At 41.3% G+C, this 23,369-nt stretch overlaps 1 protein-coding gene across 1 annotated transcript in view; it reads left to right on the top strand.

The window, feature by feature from the left end:
- The window catches only part of MORC1 (MORC family CW-type zinc finger 1), a 95,289-nt gene extending 72,352 nt beyond the window's left edge, over positions 1-22,937 (top strand). The window contains exons 21-28 of the mRNA XM_026659047.1: positions 288-363; positions 969-1,080; positions 3,426-3,569; positions 7,330-7,420; positions 9,861-9,911; positions 18,702-18,896; positions 20,535-20,600; positions 22,357-22,937. Coding sequence (XP_026514832.1) covers positions 288-363; positions 969-1,080; positions 3,426-3,569; positions 7,330-7,420; positions 9,861-9,911; positions 18,702-18,896; positions 20,535-20,600; positions 22,357-22,527 — 906 coding nt within the window. The 3' untranslated portion in view covers positions 22,528-22,937. The remainder of the gene's footprint in view (positions 1-287; positions 364-968; positions 1,081-3,425; positions 3,570-7,329; positions 7,421-9,860; positions 9,912-18,701; positions 18,897-20,534; positions 20,601-22,356) is intronic.
- Positions 22,938-23,369: the final 432 nt, after the last annotated feature.

Raw genomic sequence — 23,369 nt, 5'->3', positions numbered from 1 at the left:
ATCTGTAAAACTGCACAAGTACAACATTGAGCTGAGAAGACAAATATCAAGGAAACATGTAAGGCCTGATTCTGCCAGTATGATTCGATTGACGTGATGGGGTCACTTCTGACTTATGCCTGTGGAAGCAAGATCAAAATCAAACCCAAATTGAATTTAACCTGGAGTTAACCTCCAATTAACAGGTATTATATTGTGATTTAACTTTGCTAGGTAGATCCATGGCTTTTTAGGAGAAGACAGTTTCTTAAAATATAGAAAGATAAACTAAATTTTGTGTGTTTTAGGTAATGGTGTCTGAGGATGAGACTGAAGATTTGTCTAAGTGTGGGGAAAGTAAAGAATTTCTTTGGTTGAACAAAGGTAAGATCAAAAAGTGTTTGTACTTTCAATCTAGACTATGTTTACAGAATTGCTGTGAATATTTAAAACAAAACAACAATATACACAAAAGGGACTTGCAACTGACACTAATCTCACTATCATATGACTACTGGGAAATACTTAATTGGAAGCAAAATCTTTGTGTGCTTAGGCCAGGGAACTGAATATTCACCTGGAGGACAGATTTTAATTTCAAGGGACAATTGTAAATGACTACAGGTCTGTCTCATCTTACGCGGGGGTTCCGTTCCGCAGTAAGCGCGTAAAGTGAAAACCGTGCATAGTCAAAATTACATTGAGTTCAATGGCGGGCGGAATCGCCCGCACTACAGGTACAGTATTAAAATTGTTATTTTTCTCTTTGTTTTGTTTTTTGTTTTTGCCGACTGCGTAAAGCTGAAATCGCGCATGTTAAATGCACGTAAGATGTGACAGACCTGTATCTTTAAAATGATATATATAGATAGATAACTTCCTTTTTCAACATAAGCTAGTGTTAAAGCATTCTTTAAAGAAATTACTTCAAAGTGGTTTCTAAAGTCAACAATTTGTTTTTCATCTAATGTGTTTTGCAAAATGTTTAGGTTCGTTTGGAGGAAAACAGAAACAGTGTGACTTACAAAGGTATATTTGTTTTGATCAGAAGGATGCTACAAAAATAAAGGGAAATAATTTGCCTTCTTCAAAATTGGAAAGGTGAGAATAGTAATATTACCAAAATGCAAAGGGGCTGTTCCAAAATGTTTTGTAATGGTGCTGTAGCTAATGATACCAAATATTGTAATGTATTGCAAACACTGAATATGCTATACAAAACACTGAGTTAGGAATACAGTAATGATCATACAGGTTATAGCGGTAACTACCAGCTTCAGTGTGCGGTTAAGAATGTTTTAGCATTTTATGTCTTCCATTTATACTACATTTGTAGTGGCTTTTGTAGTATATATATATTAAACACATTTTTACTGATCTTGCTTATTGCCGCTAAAAACTGTGTTAATTTCAAAAGACTTACTTTCAGACTTAAAGCCTAGTCCAGTCATCAGTGTAAATTGGCACTAACTTTATTACAGTCAGTGGAGTTACATAAATGTAAAATTAGACTGAAAATAAGGATTGCTCCTTAATACTTACTTAAATTATTCTTTAGCTCTTATTTAAAGTAAAGTGGTAATTCTGTTTAATTTTGAAAAGTTGCTAATGCATAATTGTATTTTACCTGCTCTTACCTTTTTTGTTCTAAATCAGTGTCTTCTGAAATAAACTATATCCACATTGTGCTGCTTCAAAATTCCTTTACTTTCCTAATAACTTGATTTGATAAAAGTTCTAGTAATAAAAGCTCTGGGCCAAATCCTGCATTCCTGTTGCACATACAGCTCCCATTCTTTTCAAGAGAAAGGCAGAGGCTTAAAAACACAGCACACTACAACTGAGTGGAAGGGGCTAAAAAAAAAAAATATCCTGCTGTCAGGTGTTCACTCTATATATAAAAGCCAAGTTCTCTTCTAAGACTTCAGATTCCCTAATCAAGTTAAATTATCTTCAGCAACCGGTATATTCTTTTGTGTGAAATGAGACCCAATAATTCCGTATGCAGCTACAGTAAGATACCTAACTGTGATGCTACATGTAACTAGATTTTCACTCAAATATGCATACATATAAAGGCATAACTTTGCAAGGAGTTGAGCACCTCCTGTCAGATGATCAGCAGCCTCTGCTCCCATTGACTTCCCCACTTGGCAAGATGGGGCCAAAGTGGGGCTTTTGCCACCATCCTTAACTTCACTGGGTGAGTGAATGAAAGAGCTACAAAGTTTTTCGGTTCAAAACATAAGTAACCTAACACAATTAGGTAAGCTCACTGCAAAGTAGACTGAGTAGCCTACATGCCGACTTTAAAATAATGCTATATGAGGTTGAGATGGTAAACAGATAAATATTTTTTCCACAATAATGAACTCAACCCTTTATTGCCTACATTGTATCTTTTACTGCTGGGTTAATTTCTATGCTTGATGCCATGTAGCAGAGTTGTGGGAATTTCCTGGTATATTTGTCCTAAAAATCTCAACCAGAGGAAGCACTCTGGATGGCATATAAAGCAGACTCCATTTTTAATGACTTTTCTCAAATACAAGTAAAATATATGATGTTGATATAATCTACTCAGCCTATATTGTACTGAAAGCAATAAAATATCTTGATACAAATAAAGAAAAAAGGCCAAAATATGTCGTGTGTGTTAATTATTCAGCAAATTATTTAATCTGTTGCCCACTCTGTTGCAGATGCTACACAAATGTAGCTATTCAGCTATTTTGTTGATACTTTTGAATCTGCAATGCCAGTTTAATAGTACTAGGGGCTAGTCAATTCCAGCTCTGTGCTTAATACTTGCTCTTTAGTAAGCTTCACAACTGTGTATAACTTTAATTTGACTATTTTTCTAATAAGTGTAAAATTATAAATTACCTTATGGATGCCCACGTAGATATAAAAGGATCGTCAATGCAGCACAACTTGATATTCCTGAATTCTGGCTTGCAAAATTTCCTGTTCATTGACGTTTAATTTGTGCACACCAGATCCTCAGTGCTTTGCTGCAAGTATATCAAGGAGGCCCAATTAGCCAGTCATCCTTTTACTCCTGCTCCTACAACCTGTAGTGCAGGCTTTTTTCTGTTAAGCAGACACCTCCCCCCTGGATGAATGGCCCAGAGCAAGCCATCCATCATTCCCTAAAATCAGAGGAATCAGTCACGATTTGTAAGAGTCTGCACTTTAGGATTAGAGTAGTGTAGAATGCACATTTCCAAGTCTGCTGGGCCAGTATCCTCAGGTGACTAAACATATTTTATGTTCTTCCTAAATCCGTTGGAAAATCAGGATTCCATGCTGTCTTTTATTTGTACCTTACTTCCTTGCTCCCTCTAGGAACTCAGTGGGGTTGATAAATAAGATGATAGAAAGTATGTCTCTGGCTTCTTTTGGTGTAATACTTTAAAATGATCTTTTGTCTGCTTTATATCTAGTGCATTGGCTGAAGATCAAGAAGGACGCGCTGAAGGAAAAGTCCAAGTTGCGATGCAGGAGACGGGTGCTGTGGCACACATAGGAGAGTCTTCTCAGTGTATGTCTGGAAAGAAAACCGTAGAAACATTAACCTCTCTTTTAAGGTGAGTGTTTCAGTGGCTAATGCCTTGAACAGTTCTAATACTTTCACTGCATCAGAGCAATTGCAGCTATTGATCTGGCCTTCACTGAGCAGTCTCTATTTCAAAGGTACAGAAGGGAATCCAGATAGAATTGGAATGCTCTGTAGACTGCCCAAAATATTACAAAAATTGGATCAGATCTTCAAAAGTGTATGCAATGCACTTCAGTGTGCCCAGCTTACATAGATGTTTCTTCTCAGATGCACATACGTAAATCGGGGTCTACATAATTAGACTTTTGCAGAAGTTAGGCTCAGTTTTGAATATCTGGTCCATTAACTTTATTGCACAATGCTGTTTGTATATTTAGAAAAATCAAGTTCAGTAAATGCTAAGTAACATGCACTAGCAAAGCTTTTAACAAGAACATGAATTTAACTGAGAATGAAATATATTCCTCTTTTAACCACTTGAGTTCCTGGCTTTTGGTTTTTGTGTAACTGTAATCCTAGTTTCCAGGATGTTGGCTCTTTTCCCGTCACACAACCTCACTGTAATGCCAGATTTAACAGGGTGAAATGAGGGTTGCACTTATCTGCCTTTGAAGCAAGGCGTGGGAGATAATCATTGTTGACCATAGTCCCTGTGGCTGACTATGGACTATTTCCCAAGCCACCAGGAAGTGAAAGACTGTGTACCTTCTTGTGGATAGTGGGTTGGATCATATGTGAAGGTGCCAAGTGGGACCAGATGAGATGCCTGCTGCTGAAGAGGATGGATCTTAGTGGCTGGGGACATTATTACGCCAATTGTCTACATAACACTTAGCAAAATGATAACATAGTGTATGTGAAAAAACTTTAGAGATTTGGATTACCAAAACTATGAAATTATTTCTTTTTGCATCTGTTCAATAACAGTTGCCAGCTGTATCTTTAAGGTTGTGAGTGCACATATTATATAACCCACTTTGAGAGAGTGAGGAATCTTCCCAGCTAAGTAGAACAAACATTCAAAAACAGTTGAATGTGCTTTAACAGTCTTCAGAGGAAATATTGCTAATTGTTACTACTTTTGTTATTTGGGGAAGAAATACTATGTACAAGAAGAGAGGGGGTGTAAGCACACAGCTAAACACCTTAAAATATATTCCACCTTAACAAGAACGATGTTAAGTACGCATAAGCCAGTGGCTCTCAACCATTCCAGATTACTGTATCCCTTTCAGGAGTCTGATTTGTCTTGTGTAACCCAAGTTTCACCTCACTTAAAAACTATTTGCTTACAAAATCAGACATAAAAATACACCAGTGTCACAGCACACTATTAGTGAGAAATTGCTTACTTTCTCAGTTTGTCTGTGTGAAATGTTAGTTTGTACTGACTTGGCTAATACTTTTTATGTAGCCTGTTGTAAAACTAGACAAATATCAAGATGAGTTGATGTACCCCCTGGAAGACCTCTCTGTACCCCCAGAGATGAATATGCCAGTGGTTCTCAACCAAGGGTACAAAGCATACAGAAACATGACAAATTAAAGTTAGAAATTTAGTGGACAAATAGCTGCTGCAGTAGAACGAAGTGAAATTTTAGCTTCATACATTAAACCATCTAGTAAAGTTGTAGATTAGAAGTAAATCAAAAGGATAAAACAGACTTATAATTATCATGTGGCTGAAATTGACCAGAAGTCCACTAAAATCACCCAAAGTACTAACTATTTCTTCAGGTGACAGCTCTGCCAATAATAAAAAAAAATGCATTAAACCATCCTTTCAGCATAGTTCTGTAGGAAAGTGGTTGACTTAATGTGTTTGTATCAAAAGTAATTATCTGTATAGGCTTCTGAAATGCTGTCAACATCAGATTTTATGGCCAGGCTTTCTGCAGATAAAATGAAACTTGTAGGAAACTCATTTCCCTTCCTCATTTGTTGCATAGTAATTGACTGAGTAAAATGGGATCTTACAAGAGCTTACAATGAAGCTGTCATGAATGCTGGACTTCTGTCTTTGATCGTGCGTATAATTCAGTTTCTAGCGCTAACAGTGGAGAATTTAAAACGTAGGAAACAAATACTGCATAGGAAATATTTAACTATTCAGGAATCAAATGCTCCAAAACAAAGATTACTGGGCTTGTGGTTAAGCCATGTAAATAACACAGTTATCAAATAACACTGTCACCCCCCATTCTCCCTGTTTCAGCTACCTTCTTTACCCCCATGTCTGTAAAGGGCAACCACTATCCATTCAGCCAGTCGACTGAATTGACTTTGGAGCCAAGCCACAGGTTCCAGAAAGGTTACTGCTTAGTATGGGCAAGTCACACTATCCCAAGGGCAGAGAACACTGCTACACCGTTTCCTTTGGCTGAGTGAATTGGCTGGGAGGGATTTTATTCTGTGGCTTTCCAGGGACTAGATCAGGGCCTGGAGTCAGAACCTTAGTGCTGTTCTTGTCCTCTCCCAGTGATTATGAAAGACACTTAACCTCTCTCTACCTCAGTCTGCCTCTCTGAAAAATAGGGATGACACCTCTTTAAAATCTTTGGGCATCTTTGGTTAAAAGGGTATCTCTTAGTGTAAAATACTATTCCAGCCCCTTGTTGACATAGTATTGAAGACCTGAATTGAAAACTGCACCAGAATTTCCAAAAATTATATCCAGACCAAAGGTCCAGCTCCTTAATTTTAGAAACAATGGATTCCACAATGGATTCTCTGTGGCTGCCTGTGAGGGTTTAACCCCCACGTCACAGGGCTGCACGGCCTAGTGGCCAGAGTCCAGGGAATTAGCCTTCGTCATAGGGCTGCACGGCCTAGTGGCCAGAGTCCAGGGAATTGGCCCTTGTCACAGGGCAGTAGGACCTTGTTACTGACTCAGTGGAGGGGGTCCTACCGAAACACGCTGAGGCTTACCGGGGCCGGTCCTACCGAAACACACTGAGGCTTATCGGGGCCGAGATACCAGTCCATCACTCCCCCCGGGTCGCTTCCTACCAGCTCAGCCGTTGGGGTCTCCCATGGGTCCTCTGGTTCTCCGCAAGTCTCAGGGTCTGTTGCCTCCTCTGGTTCCTCCCGCCGTGGGGCTTCGCACCGGCCTGGAGTGGCCTCGGTTCCCGGTAGCTTCAAGAGTGCGGGCTGGTCCTCGGCCGGAGCTCTCCCTATAGGTGCTTCTCCTGCGGCCGCCAGTCCAGACTGAGCTGAGTTCCCTTTTTTTAATACTCCCTGAGCATTTGGAGCATGCCCAGTATGAGCGGGGCGGGACTTCCGCCGACAGAGCTACTTGTCTGGCGCTGCCGGGGCTAGTGCGGGGCGAGGCAGCCCCGTCACACAGCCAGAGAAATTAATATTGTTTATTATTGTATATAGCTAGTTGAAAAACAAGGTATTATTTTTCCCAATTTGGTGGTGATCATAAAAACTGTATTTTAAATCAAAATTGCCAACTTTCCAAAATTTCCACTAGCCTTAATATATTGTGTTATGTTTTCAGGCAGTCTTTGGATGTATAGTTTTAATCTTTCTCCACAAATAATATCTTTTGTACTGAGTGTGAGGCGTTATAGTGCTATAAGCTTTGTCCTGGCATATCTAAAGCACAGTTAGGTTTGTTCCATAGAGTCCAATCCATGGTACCAGAGTAAGAAAGGCGAGTTTCTAGTAGGTGTCTTAATAAGAAGCACTCTGACTGGGTCCCCTAGTCTCCACAGTACAAGACTTGAGGTTAAAGGAATCTTGGATACTGACATATACCATATTTTGTTGACATTTTTTAGGGAAGTCCTGCTGTATTTTTTGCCAGACTGCGAACTGTCAAGAGAACAGCTTAATTGCATGTCTGCTGAGGATCTTGTATCTATGTTTAAGGTATGTGAACTTGTAGTTTAAGTCTGTGTGTGTTCTAATTGGTAATAGAGTGGTTGCAGTTTAAAAAGTTCACACGTGCGTTCCGCACCACAGTAGCTAAGAACATAGCCTTTCCGAATCCCAGGATGGGAAACATCCTGATTTCTTAAATACTACTTCATGAAAAATGTTCGTAAATTTTCATAGTGACCATTGTGTGGAGCCTTTTTTTTCTAAGGTCACTTGTTTGAATCTGCCCAGATTGATAATAATTGCAAATAACCTGACAGCTGTTGTATGCAATCGGGTGAAATTAGGTGTTCTTCAGTGGACAGATGTGCACATCATAAAATCACTCCTCCTGTTGCTGCTCATACAATATTTAAAAACTGGGGACCAGAGAAGAAGAGTCTTCTTAAATACACTGATTTTAATGCATCCAGGTATCTTATTTAACTGTGTGGTTAAGAATTGGGACAGAGTTGTAGGGGTTAGAAAAGTCTTACAAGCTTAGTGTAATGTATTTTAGGTATGTTTTTCCTATACAGCAGTTTTGAAGATAAATTTTAGTTTCAAGAGAAAAAATATTCCAATTTGAAGTAATATGTAATAATGGTTTGCACAATCTCTTAAATATGAAAGGTTTGTTTTATACAGTGTTGTTGTAGCCATGTTTTCCCCAGGATGTTAGAGAGACAAGATGGGTGAGGTAATACCTTTATTGGACCAACTTCTGTTGGTGAGAGAGAGAGAGAAGCTTTCAAACTTACACAGAGCTCTTCTTCAGGTCAGGATTTGTTTTCGTTTTTCTGTGAAGCAGTGCCTAAGCCAATGGTCAGCACATACTGATAGGGGCCAGGTCCTGCATCCACTGAAGTCAGCAAAAAACTCCCATTGACTTCAGTGGGCTCAGGGGCAGATCTGTTGAGGTCTAAATAAAATTGGCTTGATAGTTATATTGACCTAGTCCCACAAACTAGGTCTGTAAAGGACACCATTGGCCTCTTCTATTTTTAGGAATGCTTTACTCCCACCCTTAGTTCCTTTGAAAACAAAGGGAGATTCAGGGCCGCTCAGAGAGGGCCACCCATTTGCCCTGGGCCCCGCAGGGGCCCCCATGAGAGTTTTTCGGGGCCCCTGGAGTGGGGTCCTTCACTCGCTCTGGGGGCCCTGGAAAACTCTCACGGGACCCGGGCCCCCGGAGCTTCTTCCGCTCCGGGTCTTCAGCGGCAGTTCAGCAGCGGGGGGTCCTTCCGCCCCGGGACCCGCCGCCGAAGTGCCGGGTCTTCGGCAGCAATTTGGCGGTGGGGGCCCCCTGCCGCCGAAGACCCCAGGCCCCCTGAATCCTCTGGGCGGCCCTGGGAGATTAAGGTGTGGAGTAAAATACATGAACAGGGAGTAACTCTTAGGTAGAATCAGACCTAAGCTTGCAATGTTTCTGTCCAGACTGGTTTCCATAAGATGACATATTGCTCTCCTCCCATAGTCAATTTGTCATCTATGTATTTCTGAAGTTACTTTGCATGACAATAGGAAATTTATCATAGAGAACAGGTACCATTCAGAGAAGTGGTAGTTCAACCTCATTCTATCCCATGTAATTAAAACCTCTGACTTCTAAAAATAGGTAATTAGGTTTGGAGTGGAATGATTTCTTCCACAGTTTGGTTGCTTAGCTGCAGCTTTAAAATGGCAGTCAAGGATCAAATACCCCTTGCATTCAGTGTTTGGATCGCTTGCCCCTGACAATCAAATTGAACTTTAAAAATAAATACAAAAAGTTTCTGAGAAAATGCCTCCTGCATATTGGTAAAGTTTCTTGGCATTGCTAGCCAGATGTGCCCACTACTTGGGACAACATATTGGGAGAAAAGTCAGCAGTTGGTTACGTTAAGTCCATTTGCATAGAGGTAGAATTTTTTAATATTTGACACAAAGGAACTCTGCAATACAACGTGTGATGTTGCCCTCCAGCAATTAGACCATAGAGAAGATAAGAAGACCTATTATTATAGCTGGCTAGAGGAGTTCTCCTTTGATCAAGTGATAAAGACTTATCTTCTTAGTACTAGAGGATGGAAGGCTCGTCAGGTGTGCGTGACTCATCCCATTGCTGTTTTCTGCACCTTATAGAGGTTTTTACACCTCAACCTTACCTTAAAGATGTAGGTGAACTCAATTGTGGGAAAAGTTTCACTATCCTCCAGTGGGCACTAAAGATTTGCTTTGCCTCTGTGGAACTCTTGCAACAATTCTCGGAAACCTGCATTTTTCTTCTCCCAGGTCCTCCTGAGCTGACTGATGTCTGACTCTGATCCTTGCCCTCCTTTTTCCTCGTTTCTGCATTTGCTTCTATTTAGCTGCTTATTATTATACAAATGTTTCTTCACTCCTGCTAAGCTCATACATAAGCTTAATATCCTCACTATAAATATTAATTCTGCTTTATTTATAAAAATAGCCACAGGGGCCTTCAGAACAACTAAAGAAGCCAGCATTGTGCTGCAGCCAGGTAAAACTATTTTATGTAATTCGTTTGTATTCTAAACTGATGTTACATCAGATAGAGTAGTTTTTTGTGTGTCGGTTTCCAAGGAAAAGAGCATTCTTTCATATTAATTATTGAATTAATTAACAGCAGTACATATAATACCCAAGAGACACATTCTCCTCCAATGATATACAGTGCATAGAAAAGGTTGAATTTAGGTCAGTAAAATGGGGTTTACATTTTGCCTTCAACTATGCCCTGGCAGTACTTTTGAAGCTATTGCAGTCAGAGGTGCTTATTGGCATGACTAGGCATAGAATTTAGCCCACTTATTCTTCTGTGAGTGGTTGCAGACCTGTATTCCACTCAAGTGTGTGCAGGCCCAGCTCACCAAAACCAGAGAAATTCACTTAGCAGTATCTGTCAAGGCAGTGCTCACACCCTGCCAGGGCTACTTGAGGCCTGCACTGCTCCAACCCTCCTCAGTACTTTCTTACCGCCCACAATTTGAGTCAGAGCGTTCCCTGTGGTACAGTAACTCCTCACTTAAAGTCGTCCTGTGTTTCTTTGTTACATTGCTGATCTATTACGGAACATGCTTGTTTAAAGTTGCGCAATGCTCCCTTATAACATTGTTTGGGATCCGCATACTTTGTCCACTGCTTGCAGGAAGAGCAGCCCTTTGCAGCTAGCTGGTGGGGGCTTGGAACCACGGTGGACCGGCAGCCCCCCATTAGCTCCCCGCTCCCCTAAGTTCCCTGTGTGGCAGACGCCAGCAGGCTATCAGTTGCCGGCAGTTCAGCTGTCCCTCCCCCCACTGCCATGTGCTGCTCCTGCCCTCTGCCTTGGAGCTGCTCCCAGGAGCCTCCTGTTTGGCACCCCTCTTCCCCTTCCCCCCCTGCACAGCAATGTCAAGGTGTCCCCCTCCCCCCTGCTCCTGCCCCCCACTTACCCCTTCTCCATAGAGCAGGGTGGGGACATGACAGGGCTCAGGACGGAGGGAGCTCGCTGGCCGCAGCTGCTGTCTCAACTTCCTGATCTACTTAAAAAGGCAATGTACTTAGAGTGGTGTCAGCATACTTAAAGGGGCAATGTGTATCTCTCTCTCACACACAGGGTGTGTGTCTCTGTCTGCCGTGCTGTCTCCTCTCCCTCCATTCATGCTGCCTTGTAGAGTGTGAGGCTACATTAACAACAATGTGTTAACCCTTGAGGGCTCAACCGAATGCTAGTTCATCATTTAGCAGTAAGGCATTCCCTTCTTCCACCCTCTAACTTCACCACCTCAACCAAGCTTCACAATCATCATTTCTATGTACAGTATTAAATTGTTTGTTTATACTGTGTATGTATGTGTGTGTGTGTGTGTATATATATATATTATAATTTTTTGTCTGGTGAAAAAAATTTCCCTGGAACCTAGCTCCCCCCCCCCCATTTACATTAATTCTAATGGGGAAATTGGATTCGCTTAACATCGTTTTGCTTAAAGTCGCATTTTTCAGGAACATAACTACAACGTTAGGCGAGGAGTTACTGTATCTTACCTCACACTTCTGTTGTTCTCTCAGAGAGTTTACTCTCGGTATTTTGTATATAGTTAGTAGTAGTATCCTTAGTGTTAGTTTATTTAGTGTAATCGTTGGATTTTACCTGGTGCAAAGCCTTTGCTAGGTTTCAAGCACTATCTCTCATGTAGAGTAGCTATCCGCAAGAGTAATTTCCATGCTTAGTGCTTATTGTGCCTGAGAAGGGCATATTGAAGAGAAAGTACTCCATTTGCAGGTCCTTCAAAAAGAGGATACTGGTGACTAGAGACTTATGCCTGGCCCAGCACTCTGTAGAGCAAGCCATGAGGCCCACTTTAGTGTTGGGATCCTCCTCAGATTGCCTGACCCCTAAGCATGCTTTAATGCCACCGCAAGACTCTGATTCTTCTCCCAAGGGAAGGAAGAGATTGTTCTCCTTCCTGTCCACCCCGAGAAAGAAGGCTCAGAAAACCGATGGTAGTCACTCCAAGGCTCAGGGAGATTCTTCCTCCTCTTCTAAGAGGAGTGTTGGGCAACATCAGGATTCTTCAAGTACTCAGAATAGAGCTGGGCTGTCTTCCCACTCTCCAGTACCAAGACTGTATCATTCTAGCATTGTACCATAGACTCCAGTATGGTCCATGGTGCGGCTGTTGAGTCCGGTACTGACAACATCAGTCTCAGCACCGACCCTATCAACCCCACAGGCTTATCAACCCGACAGCCTCAGATTTACTTTGCCTCTCTGTGCTAGACTCACCTGTGATACAGGAGTCCTCAGCTGTGTGGTGTCTTCTGTAGTCCTGGGACTATCAGATTTGATTGCATCAGAATACAGGTTGTTGGTGTGGTCATCTCCGACACTGTTTAAAAATCAGACTGCAAAGACAAATCAGTTTTCGTAGCAACACTGAGAGATCCATTGTCAGTATCAGTTCCATTTTTGGCTCTGGAGACCATTTCATCTTGTATAGGCAAGAGCTACAGATTCAGTACTGGTCTCTACTTCAATACTGATATCCTTTCCAGTACTGCCTCAATGACACCACCAGTTCTCCAGGCTCTGGCTTCTGTGCCTTCATCGGTACCAATGTGGCCCATGTACTGGGCTTCAGACAAGTCAGGGCATGTGACGGCTCCACCAAGGTGGCTCCTCCCTTCCCTTCAGACTATTTGGAATGTTCCTCGCGTTTGAGTTCAGAGTCATCTTCTGCTTCTCTTTTTCTGTCCAGGCACCAAGCTCAAAAGTTTTCAGAGCACCAGGGGATCCCCATCAACACTGAGATCAGTACTGTTTTTGCAGTAGAGACGGCAGTTTTTGGCCTGGTTCCTGCTGGCCACCAGTGCCATATCACTTCCCTCAGTGGCCTTCATGGAACCCTTGGGAAGTCCCTCAACCTTCAGGGTTCAATCCTCTTCTGTTTCCAGAGAATGTTGCCAAACCCACCTGCTGTCTCACTTCCTGACCCAACTAGGCTGGAGACTCATACTGAGGTTGCTCCTTCTGAGCTGGTACAGACTAAGCTTTTATTGCAGGAGCAAACAGGGTCACTTTGGCCCTACTTCCTTCTTCATCTTCCTCACCAGACGATTGCACTATGCCAGATTCATCTTCTGTGCCTAAAGACTTTGTCTTATCAAGATCTCCTTAGGGGAATGGCTACAGCCTTGGCATTCAGGCCGAGTTCATTCAGGAGAATACCCATAAGTTGGTGCACATTCTCCAGTCATCAGTTTCAGGGAGGGTAGCTCTACCTATAAATGAAGTACTTTTGGAAAATGGTATTATGTCCCTATGCAGAGTTTTGAGTGCTTCTGTTAATATCCAGCCTCTAACTTGCTATTGTAACAGCTGAAAATGAGAGCGTGAAACATGAGAGATTTAAGTCAATGCCTAAAGATAGAGAGTCTAAAAGATTGGATGTAATGGGATGAAAAATGCATTCAACCTTGTCTTTACAAACGTGCATTGCTAATCTTCAGGCACTGTTATCAAAATATAAATTTGTAAATTGGAAGGCTACGTCCAAATTTAGAGACAAATTGCCAGAATCCTCCAGGGAAGAGTTTTTAAGGCTTTCATTGTGGAAGGTTGTCTAGTGTCAAAGATGTTGCTGCAGTGAGCATGGCATGTAGCGGACGCCTACTCCAAGATTATGTCCTCTGCTGTACAATGAGAAGAGCTTTGTTACAAAACTCTGACATAGCTCCGGAGGTCCAGTAAGGCATAGAGGATCTACCTTTTGATTGTCAGTTTCTGTTTTCTGAAAAGACTGATGAGATGCTACATTCTTTTAAGGAGTTGTTGAGCTACTGAGCTACAGAGAATTCTTTCCTGGGTGCTGGCTGGTGAGTCTTGCCCACATGCTCAGGGTTTAACTGACTGCCATATTTGGGGTCGGGAAGGAATTTTCCTCCAGGGAAGATTGGTAGAGGCCCTGGAGGTTTTTCGCCTTCCTCTGCAGCATGGGGCACGGGTCACTTGCTGGAGGATTCTCTGCACCTTGAGGTCTTTAAACCACAATTTGAGGACTTCAATAACTCAGACATAGGTTAGGGGTTTTGTTACAGGAGTGGGTGGATGAGATTCTGTGGCCTGCGTTGTGCAGAAGGTCAGACTAGATGATCATAATGGTCCCTTCTGACCTTAAGTCTATGAGTCTACTTTCACTGGAGGTGATTGAAAGGCCTCATTATGGAGGTCAGCAGCAGCGATACCTTCAGTATTCCCAGCTGTATTTCAGGAGTTGGCTTATCTTGCTAGACAGCACGACTTCTCCAGAAAGCAACACAATTTGCACAGGCAAAGGCTTTCCAGTGCCAACTTGAACCATCCAGCTCATCCTCTATCAGTCATTTAGATTCTCCTACCAAGGGCAACTTACCAGTTGTCAACTTCCAGACCAATTCCCTGCCATTTGGGGACAGACTGTCCTGCTTCTACAGTGCTTAGGAAACAACAACCACAGGCAAATGGTCCAAAGCACTGTGAGATCGGGTTATGCCATCCAATTCCCCCTTCTCACTCCCAAGCCCCATCCCTTTTCAGGGACTTCTCTCATGAGTCACTGCTCCTTCAGGCAGTAGTAATCGCTTGTCAGGAGAATCGGAATTCACGTCTTCCCTTGCCTGGATGATTGGTTACTGAAAGGCAAGTCCGAAGCACAAGTCTGAGGCACAAGTCCTCCATCACATCCAGTTCATACTATGTATGTCTCTTTGATCAACTGGGGCTGATTTTGAGCAAAGGAAAATCAGTATTAATTCTGATACAAAGAATCAAGTTCATTGTGGCCCTACTAGACTCTACAAGTTCTAGGGCTTTCTGCCAAATGAATAATTTCAAATAATTCTTCATCTGTGTCTATTCTTCCAGTTTCACCCTTCAACTATGGCATGATTATGCCTGCCGTTACTAAGTTATGTGGCTGCATGCACTTATACAGTCCAGCATGCAAGTTTGTGCCTTTGTCCTCTTAAATTATGGTTGAAGTTGATCTATCACCCATCTTCAGCCATTGGACAGGCTTGTCCAAGTGCCACTGGTGATCCTGGAGTACCTAGAATGGTAGGCACATCAGAGCAACGTGTGCAAGGGTGCTCCCTTTGCCCGTGCTCCACTGACCCGAGCTATAGTTACCGAAGCCCCCACTATAGGTAGGGGGATGCAACTAGGGACATTGAAAGTTCAGGGTTTATTGGCAGAACAGGAAGCTTCCCTTCATGTCAATGTCCTGGAACTTCAAGAGGTTTACAATACAGGCCAGGCCTTTTGGGCTCAGATCAAAGGGACAGCAGTTCACAGGCTTACCAACAATACCACTGTATTGTATTATGTGAGCAATCAAGGAGGAGCCCACTCTAACCAGCTGTGTCAGGGAGCAAAACAGTTTTGGCATTTTTTCTAGCAAGGAAGACTCATTCCCACAGAGACGCACTTGTCGGGAGTTCAGAATCAGTTGGCTGATCAGCTCAGAAGGAATTTCTCTCAAAATCGCAAATGGTCACTGTGCTGCAGTCCATTTTCAACGAATGGGGCATTCCGATGATGGACTTGTTTGTAATAAAAGACAACAAGAACTTCAGTCAGTTTTGCTCTGGAGCTGGACTTGATCCAGGCTCATTAACTGATGCCTCCCATTTGAATTGGAGACCAGCACTGATGTGTGCTTCCCCCCAATCCCGCTTATCCCTCATCCCTGAGATTATTCTAAAACTGAAGACAGATCATGCCAAACTGATACTCATTGTGTCAGTTTAGCCAAGACAATGTTGGGTCTCCGAACTTCATGGTCTATCCATGTGACTTCCCAGAACTCTTCCCCTCATGCCCTGCTGACACGACTCCACAGTCGGATATGGCATCCGGTGCTGAGCAGTCTGCACCTAACAACCTGGATACTCCATGCGTAGGTGAAGAGGAAGAATGATGTTCAGAAGCAGTGCAGCAAGTCCTACTTAATAGTAGAAAACCTTCTACTAAGTCTACCTATTTGGCTGAGTGGAAACATTTTTCAGTTTGGTCATTGGCTCGGGGAATTTGGCCAGTGCTAGCACATATTCAGGACATTTTGGATTACCTGGTATATCTCAAGTCCTCAGGTCTGTTACTCAGCTAGTTGAGGGTCCACTTAGTGGCAATTTTAGCATTTCATCCTCCAATCCAAGGGAAGTTGGTATTATCCAGTTCCATGGTAGTTAGATTCTAAAATGTGTTGTCTACCTCTTTTTGCCTGTAAAAGAAATTATTCCCTTTTGGGACTTCAATACTATACCGGCTGCCCTCATAAGTCCTCTGTTTGAGCCCCTACCAACCTTTCCCATCTTTCCTTTGCCAAAAAACAGCTTTTTTTATTGCCAGAATTTCTGTGAGGAGAGTTAGTGAGCTGCAGACCCTAACAGTGAAGCCTCCAATTACAGTTTTTCAAAGGCAAGGTGGCCTGGAGGCCATACCCTATGTTTTTGTCTAACGAAGTTTTCATATTTTCACCTTAACCAAACAATATATTTACCTGAATTTTTTCCTAAGACTCACTCAAATGTGGACGAGAGGAGCACTTTCTGTCCTTGGATGCGAGACAATCCTTGGCGTTCTATATAGAAAGGACTACACTGTTCCACGCATCACCGCAACTTTTTATCTCGTGTCAATCGGATGAAGGGTCAGGTGGTTTCCACACAGATGATTTCCAGATGGATTACTTCCTGCACTACAAGAGGATGTGGGGTAGCTCAGGCCACACTTCCACAGAGGTGGTTGGCTCATTCGATGAGGGCCCAAAAGACTTCAGTTGTGTTTCTCAGTGACATTTCTATATTGTAAATTTGCAGGGGCACTTCCTGGTCTTTCATACAGATTTTTACGAAGCGTTATGCTATTTCAGCTGCATCTAGATCAGAGGCAAACTTTGGAAAGCTGGTTGCAGTCATTGTTTCAGTAGATTCTGAGCCCTCTCTCCTACGGGTACTGCTTATGAGTCACCTGAACGGAATACGTGTCTGCAACCACTTGAAGAAAAAATGGTTACCTGCCTGTACTGTAACGGTTGTTGTTCGAGTGGGTGCAGACATATATTCGACACCCCACCCTCCATCTTCTCTGCATCAGAGTCTTCATCCTTTCCAATGCAAAGGAACTAAGCGGGTGTCAGGGCAGCACTGCCTTCAAGAGCCCTGGGAAGGAATGCGAGGTGCCAGAGGGTGCGTCACCTCGATAGGTACTGCTAAGCAAAGTCCTCTGGCTTCAGCATGCTCGGTGTGCGCACGCCTCACTGGAATACACATCTGCACTCACATCTCAAAGAACAACAGTTACAATACAGGGAGCAGGACCGACTCCAGGGTTTTTGCCGCCCCAAGCGGCGGGGAAAAAAAAAAAAGCTGTGATCACAATTGCGATCGGCGCACTCCAGCGGCAGCTCCACCGCGCCGCTTTCTTCCTCGGTGGGAATTCAGCGGCGTGTGCTTCCCTCTGAGAGGGACCCGCCGCTGAATTGCCACCCGACGTGCCGCCCCTTCGCCTTGGCCGGGCTGGTGCCTGGAGCCGGCCCTGACAGGGAGGTAACTCTTTTTTTCTCCTTGCAAACTTATTCTAGATTGCCTCTTTTCAAAGAAGTACATTTTTAAAATGCGGTAAGCACTGTGACTGCCAGTGCCCTAACTGTAAAATAAGGGATGCTGATCTTTTTGGAACCAGACACTTACTCAAAGAACTATTCCATGAATTCCATGTTTAATGTAAGTGTCTAATAAGAATTGTTATGTGGAAGCACAGCTATCAGGATCAATCCATTTTTTACAAACTAGAGCAGTTAAATGATATAAGAACTGATAAAGGCAGAATTAGTGAATTAAAGTTCAATGGTATAGGCTCATGCTGATCGTTCTTATTGACAAAAGTACTTCATTAATTTCAGTGGGGATTATTTACAGGAACAAGGGCTTGTCATGTAAGTAAGGGAATGCAGTTTCATATCCTTAGTGTGTTATACAATCCTAATATGTCCATTATCTGTTGTTATTAATGAGAGTTGAGGATTGTTAATGTAATCTTCATGTTGGTTGCAGCTGTAAATAAACACTAACCGTGAGATTTGCAAGGGATTAAACTAATTTCTTAATATCCTCCTATCTCCCCAGGCCCTTTTCTCTTTCCTAAGCTATCAATTCAAGTATCAGTTCTAAGTGAATAAAAATGGGACTAGAGAGGGTTGGTTGGTTGGGAAGGGGGTTTTTAGTTCTTAAAAAGCAATTTAGTGAGTCTGGAGGATATGTTGAGGATTCCCTTCTCCCAACACTGTAATAAAATAGCTGAGTGGAACCTGGTTGATTTCACGTACTGCACACTCAACATCTGTTTCTTATGCTAGATAGCTATGTTCTGTGAGATTAAACCTCCCAAAATCCTTCTAGAGCCAAATTATTATTTTCTCCTATTTCTCTTCAAATTACTATTGTCAAATGGACTCTAATTTAAGAGTTGCAGATAGATGAGCATTAAACTTTTTAATCCCTGACTAGTGACTTTAAATATTATAATAAATTGAATCTAAATCCTTCCTGCACCATCAGCTGCCGCTTACAGTTCCACCATTCCTGCCTATCCTGGGCATCTTGTTTCATATCCTCCATGTTGGTCAGTTTGATAAATTAGTAGTGAGTAATTTCTCCCTTCTAAAAGCAATTATAAATGTATATTTATTGTATTTCTTAATACAAATATATCTGAATTGGTTTTGCTGCTTTTAGATAAAATAAAATGCCTGTGTACCTCTATCTCCAGGTTATGAAAGACTATTTTGTTCAGCATGAGAGTAAAATACTGAGAAAAATTCAGTCCCTAACTCGCCATTCCTGTGAAGTAGCATATGTTAGTGAACTGCAACAGAGACACTGTGAGATACAAATAAAAGCTACTCAAGAAAAACTAAAGACCCTTCAGGAGAAGATGTCAGAGCTAATAAGGCGAATTCACCCAGTGAGTGGAATTTAATTCAAATATTTATTATTAATGAGATTTTTGGTGTTTTTCATAAGGAAAAAAGTGCAATTTGTCCTGGATTAGCTGTTTCAGACTACAGTGTCTCTGTCAGAATAAGTGTCTGTGCACATGGATTTTTAAAACGAATGATGCTGCACAGACTGGAAAGAATCTAGCGTCACTTAGATCCCAAGTTAGGTTGGCAATAGGGCAGTTTAAAATAACACCCCTTTACTTGTAAACTGAGCAGTTTTTGTTCTGGAATCATTAACATACTATCTGAAAAAGACTCTAAAATGGTTTACAACAGAGCACAGACACACTCCTACTATTGAGGAGAGTTGGCAGACTATTGACTATTATACCAAACAAATGATTGTATATTAAACATAAGATTTTCTTTGAAGCATAGTGCTGCTGAATACCCAATTCATGTTATTCAACTTTAATTTGTGTAATATCAAGTGTATTTAATTATTTTCTGTATCATTAACCAAAAGTCTATAAGGAAGTAATTTAGTAATTTCTTAATATTCTCATTTATGAGGTATAATTTCTTCCCCCCCTAGTTTTTTAGGTGAAGTGATGTTTTGTCTGTAATGTTTGAGCCAATCCCATGATGAAGGCAACAGTGTCACCAAAATGCTTATATAGAGAGTTTTAGTAGAACTAGAATAGCACCTAAATAATCCAGCTGACAATTGGAAAACAGCACATGAAATTGGTTTTCAAAGGCATATAATAACTTTACAAGAGTCTCTGGAACTGAATAAAAAGGGCAACCAGTACAGACCCAAGAATCAGACGTTAATTACCACTTACTCAAGTCCTTGGTGTGAATTGTCATAGCTTCATCGAAACCATTGGAGCTGTGACAATTACAACAGCTGAAGATGTTGGCATATTTCTAAATGTAAATATAAATATTGAAGTGTGACAGATCATTTAAATGGCACTTCTGGTTAGACACTTTCTAATTAATAGTACAGTGATGAAGATTATAATTAACTCAGAACACTGCTTCATCTTCTGTATATATACTGTTGGCCATATCCTCATTTGATGTAAATCAGCTTAGCTCTGTTAAAGTCAATGGTAGTCTTACAATTGACTTAAATGGAACCAGAATTTGGCCCTAAATGCATCATGTATTAATTGGCGGGTAGGTTCTTGTGCATTGATGTGAATTGTGCCCTTGGAGAGCAGAAATAGTGACTTGCTCATGTGCTGTATACTAAATTACAGACTTACAGCTTGCCAATAAGGCCTACGTGTCTTCATGTGTAAAGCAATTATAAGGCTTCAAAGAATGATAGCAGATTCTAGCAGATGAATTTAACATGGGAAGTAGCCAGATCTGGAAGCACTAAAAGGGTATGTGAGAAAACAAAGCTAAAGTACAAATAAGAAATCTAAAAAGTAAAGTTTGCAAGGCACTCATGGTGATGGGAAGTAAACTGGAATTGCTCTGGGCTCTCTCCAGGCATCAGCCTGAGACATAGTCATCTTCAGTACTAGCTGAGGTCTTTTTAGTCCAAAGTGCTGCAACTCCTACCTTGGAGAAACCAGAAACAGTATAGGATAAAGAAAAAGCAAATCAAATTTTCCTCTGATCAATCTTACTTTACTTTACAGGAGTTGTTGACAGAACTCAGGAAGCATTGCCAGTCAGTCAAGGAAAAACGTGACCTTTCTCTTGAGGTAGGTGACCTGGTCGTTTTCCTGGCTACAGTTAAGATTGTTTCTTAGTCACTGAGTAAATGAGCCAGCTAAACATTCTAGATGGTGTATATGCCCATAAATTCACAGCCTCATGTTCCCTTCCATTGCGGAGGCTAATGTTGCTTATATATTTAAACATCAGAAAGATTTGATGAGAATCTTGGTGTGAAAAAGCTGGGGTTACGGTCCTTGGTCCCTTGGATACTCCACCATAGAAGTAACTCCTGTGTTTTGATGTCTCATCATTTTTATCGTATGATAATGATTTAACCAATCTTTCCATGCCTACAGTCTTCTAGTTCTGAAGCACTCCATTACACTTACCTGGGTGTTACATAATGTCATGAAAGGAGGTTTTGAAACCTTACAAAGGCTCTTAATGGTATTATGAATTGTGTCCATTTTCTCTGCCACATGAGTTCACCTAGGGTTACCTCCAAGGAAGGGCCTGGCATCATCAGTGCTTGAGTCGAGTTGCCATATGGTATGCACCTCTCAGGTACCATGAGAGCTGACTTTTTTCCAAGTTCAATGGACACCAGCTACAGCTCAATCATATAGTGAAATCACTAACCAGACTGCAATTTTAGCTCAGTAAACTTTTATGTATGAGGGCTTTTTGCTGGTGGTGTGGAGCTCACTGGAAATACATCTTGCCTTTTTTGTTGCACCAGAGCGCACTCCCTTTTTTCTTTATCTATTTCAAGCAAAAATATCCTGACTAATACAATCACTGCATCTTTTGAAATTAAAGAACATCAAAATATTGAAGACAGTAAAAATCTGCACCCAATAGTAATTTTTTTTTACATCAGGACTGGAGATGTTTAGGGTGGAGCAGTGAGTTGGTTTATCTTCTGAAAAAAATTGGCTAATGGGTAATATAGACATTATTTTTTCAGTCCGGGCACCCTCTCTAGATCCTATGTCCGGAACTGAAGACACTCAGCACGTTGCAAGATAAGACTGTAAATGAGCAACTGGTTCTCATAAATCGTTCATGGATTTTTTTATTTTAGGAATTTAGTGAGACTGTAATTAATTAAATTCTGAGCTAATGCTTAAGTTTTGCTATTAAATAGGTTTTCAGTGGAAAAGCTGCCTAGATTCCTTGAGCACTGGTTTTAAGACTGTTAATGTAAATGCCCTTATGGTATAACACACTGTTGTAAAAATACTCCTATCTGCCCCTCACTGCCTTTCATCTCTCCCTCTCCAGTTCATCCAAACACCATTGCTAACGCCCATCTTCTTCAGTGGCCATGCTGTCCCCTTTGATTCCCTTCAGTGATCCTGTCTTTTATTGCATCAGACGCAAGCTTCTCATTCTCTCCTACAGAGTTCTATATAATCACACCCTTAACCCTCTGTCTGTATCTCTGCTTTCTTTTCTCTCTGCTCCATGCTTTGTCTTGCTTTCCCACCAGTTTTGTTCCTTTCATTACACTGCCCATAAATCTAGAACAGTCTAATTATTTTACAAGGCTGGCTTTTCTCCCAGATCCTTGCTTACCTGCCTCTACAAGCAATCTTTCCTCCCTTCCAGTCACTAATTGCCACACACACACACTCCGTCTCCTGGGCTTTTTTTTGTTTGTTTTCTGTTTGCTTCATCAGCTTTAGATTGTGTGCTCTTAGGGCTGGGTAAACACAGTTATATTTGTTAGTTTCTTTGTAAATATTATTTGTAAATTATTGCAAAATGCTTATAGATCCATGCATGTTTGTTTTTTAGGGTGACCATGTAGATGACTTAAAACAAATTGATGGCTATCTTGAAGAGCTCCTTAAACAAGACGTGTGCCAATCTGGCATTGTAAGATTACCCATTGTAGATACAAACACAGCAGACTTAGGAGAACCTGTCATGCCATGTGAAGAAATTGTGGATGCTTTCAAGAACTGAGGTGGCTTGGTCTCCATTGCTCATACATTTATAGTATCACAACTTTTAGGAACACATTAGAAAATTAATCTTAACATAAATATGGATGTAAACTGTTAACACTGAAAATTATCATGGTTGGATTTTAATATAATTTTGCTCATGCTTTGGGGAAATTGAACCGGTCAGCTTCTCCTTTGAATTTTTGTGCATTATGCTCTTGAGAAGTTGTTTTAATTTACCTTTGAGCTATAAACACTACTTCTGATTGTTTGATGTAGTAACTTCATAGATACACACAGACCTGTGTATCATATGTTAGTACTTTGTAGTGATAGATATTATTGAAGATTTACGTTTAGTCAATGAAGATAAAAGACTTGAAAAATGTTATTTTAGAGTATCTTTGCTACATGTTTCCTATTACTGGATATTACAAATACAGTTGTTTTAGAGAGCTTGCAAACCTTTGCCTAATTTATTTATATTTATGAAGAGAATGTTTCAGGCTGTTCAGTATTTAGTCTACTTTTTTCAGGCATTACACAGAGAAACTCCTTAGTACAGAAGTCAATGGGAGCTTGCTTGAGTTGCAAACTCCAACCTCAACCCTGCATCTGATAGCATATTGGTAGACTGCTGCACCCATACAGAGTCCCATTGAAGGACTGGAGCCCAAGAAAAGAATTCAGCATTTGATCTATTGGGATTATTTGAAAAATGTTTTTAATGATAGCTAGTTTGTAATGTAACTTCTTATTGAAGTCCTGTCTGTATGTCTTACACAAACCAGACTAGTACATACTTTCAAGAAACAATTGGCTACTGAAATATGCTTGGACTTCTGGTTTTACTTAGTTATA

Source organism: Terrapene carolina, unplaced genomic scaffold, assembly GCF_002925995.2.
Source record: "Terrapene carolina triunguis isolate 2854851 unplaced genomic scaffold, T_m_triunguis-2.0 Scaffold558, whole genome shotgun sequence".
NCBI classification, from domain to species: Eukaryota; Metazoa; Chordata; order Testudines; family Emydidae; genus Terrapene; species Terrapene triunguis.
Note: the sequence above shows the minus strand (reverse complement) of the source record. Positions and strands in the feature narration are given on the sequence as shown.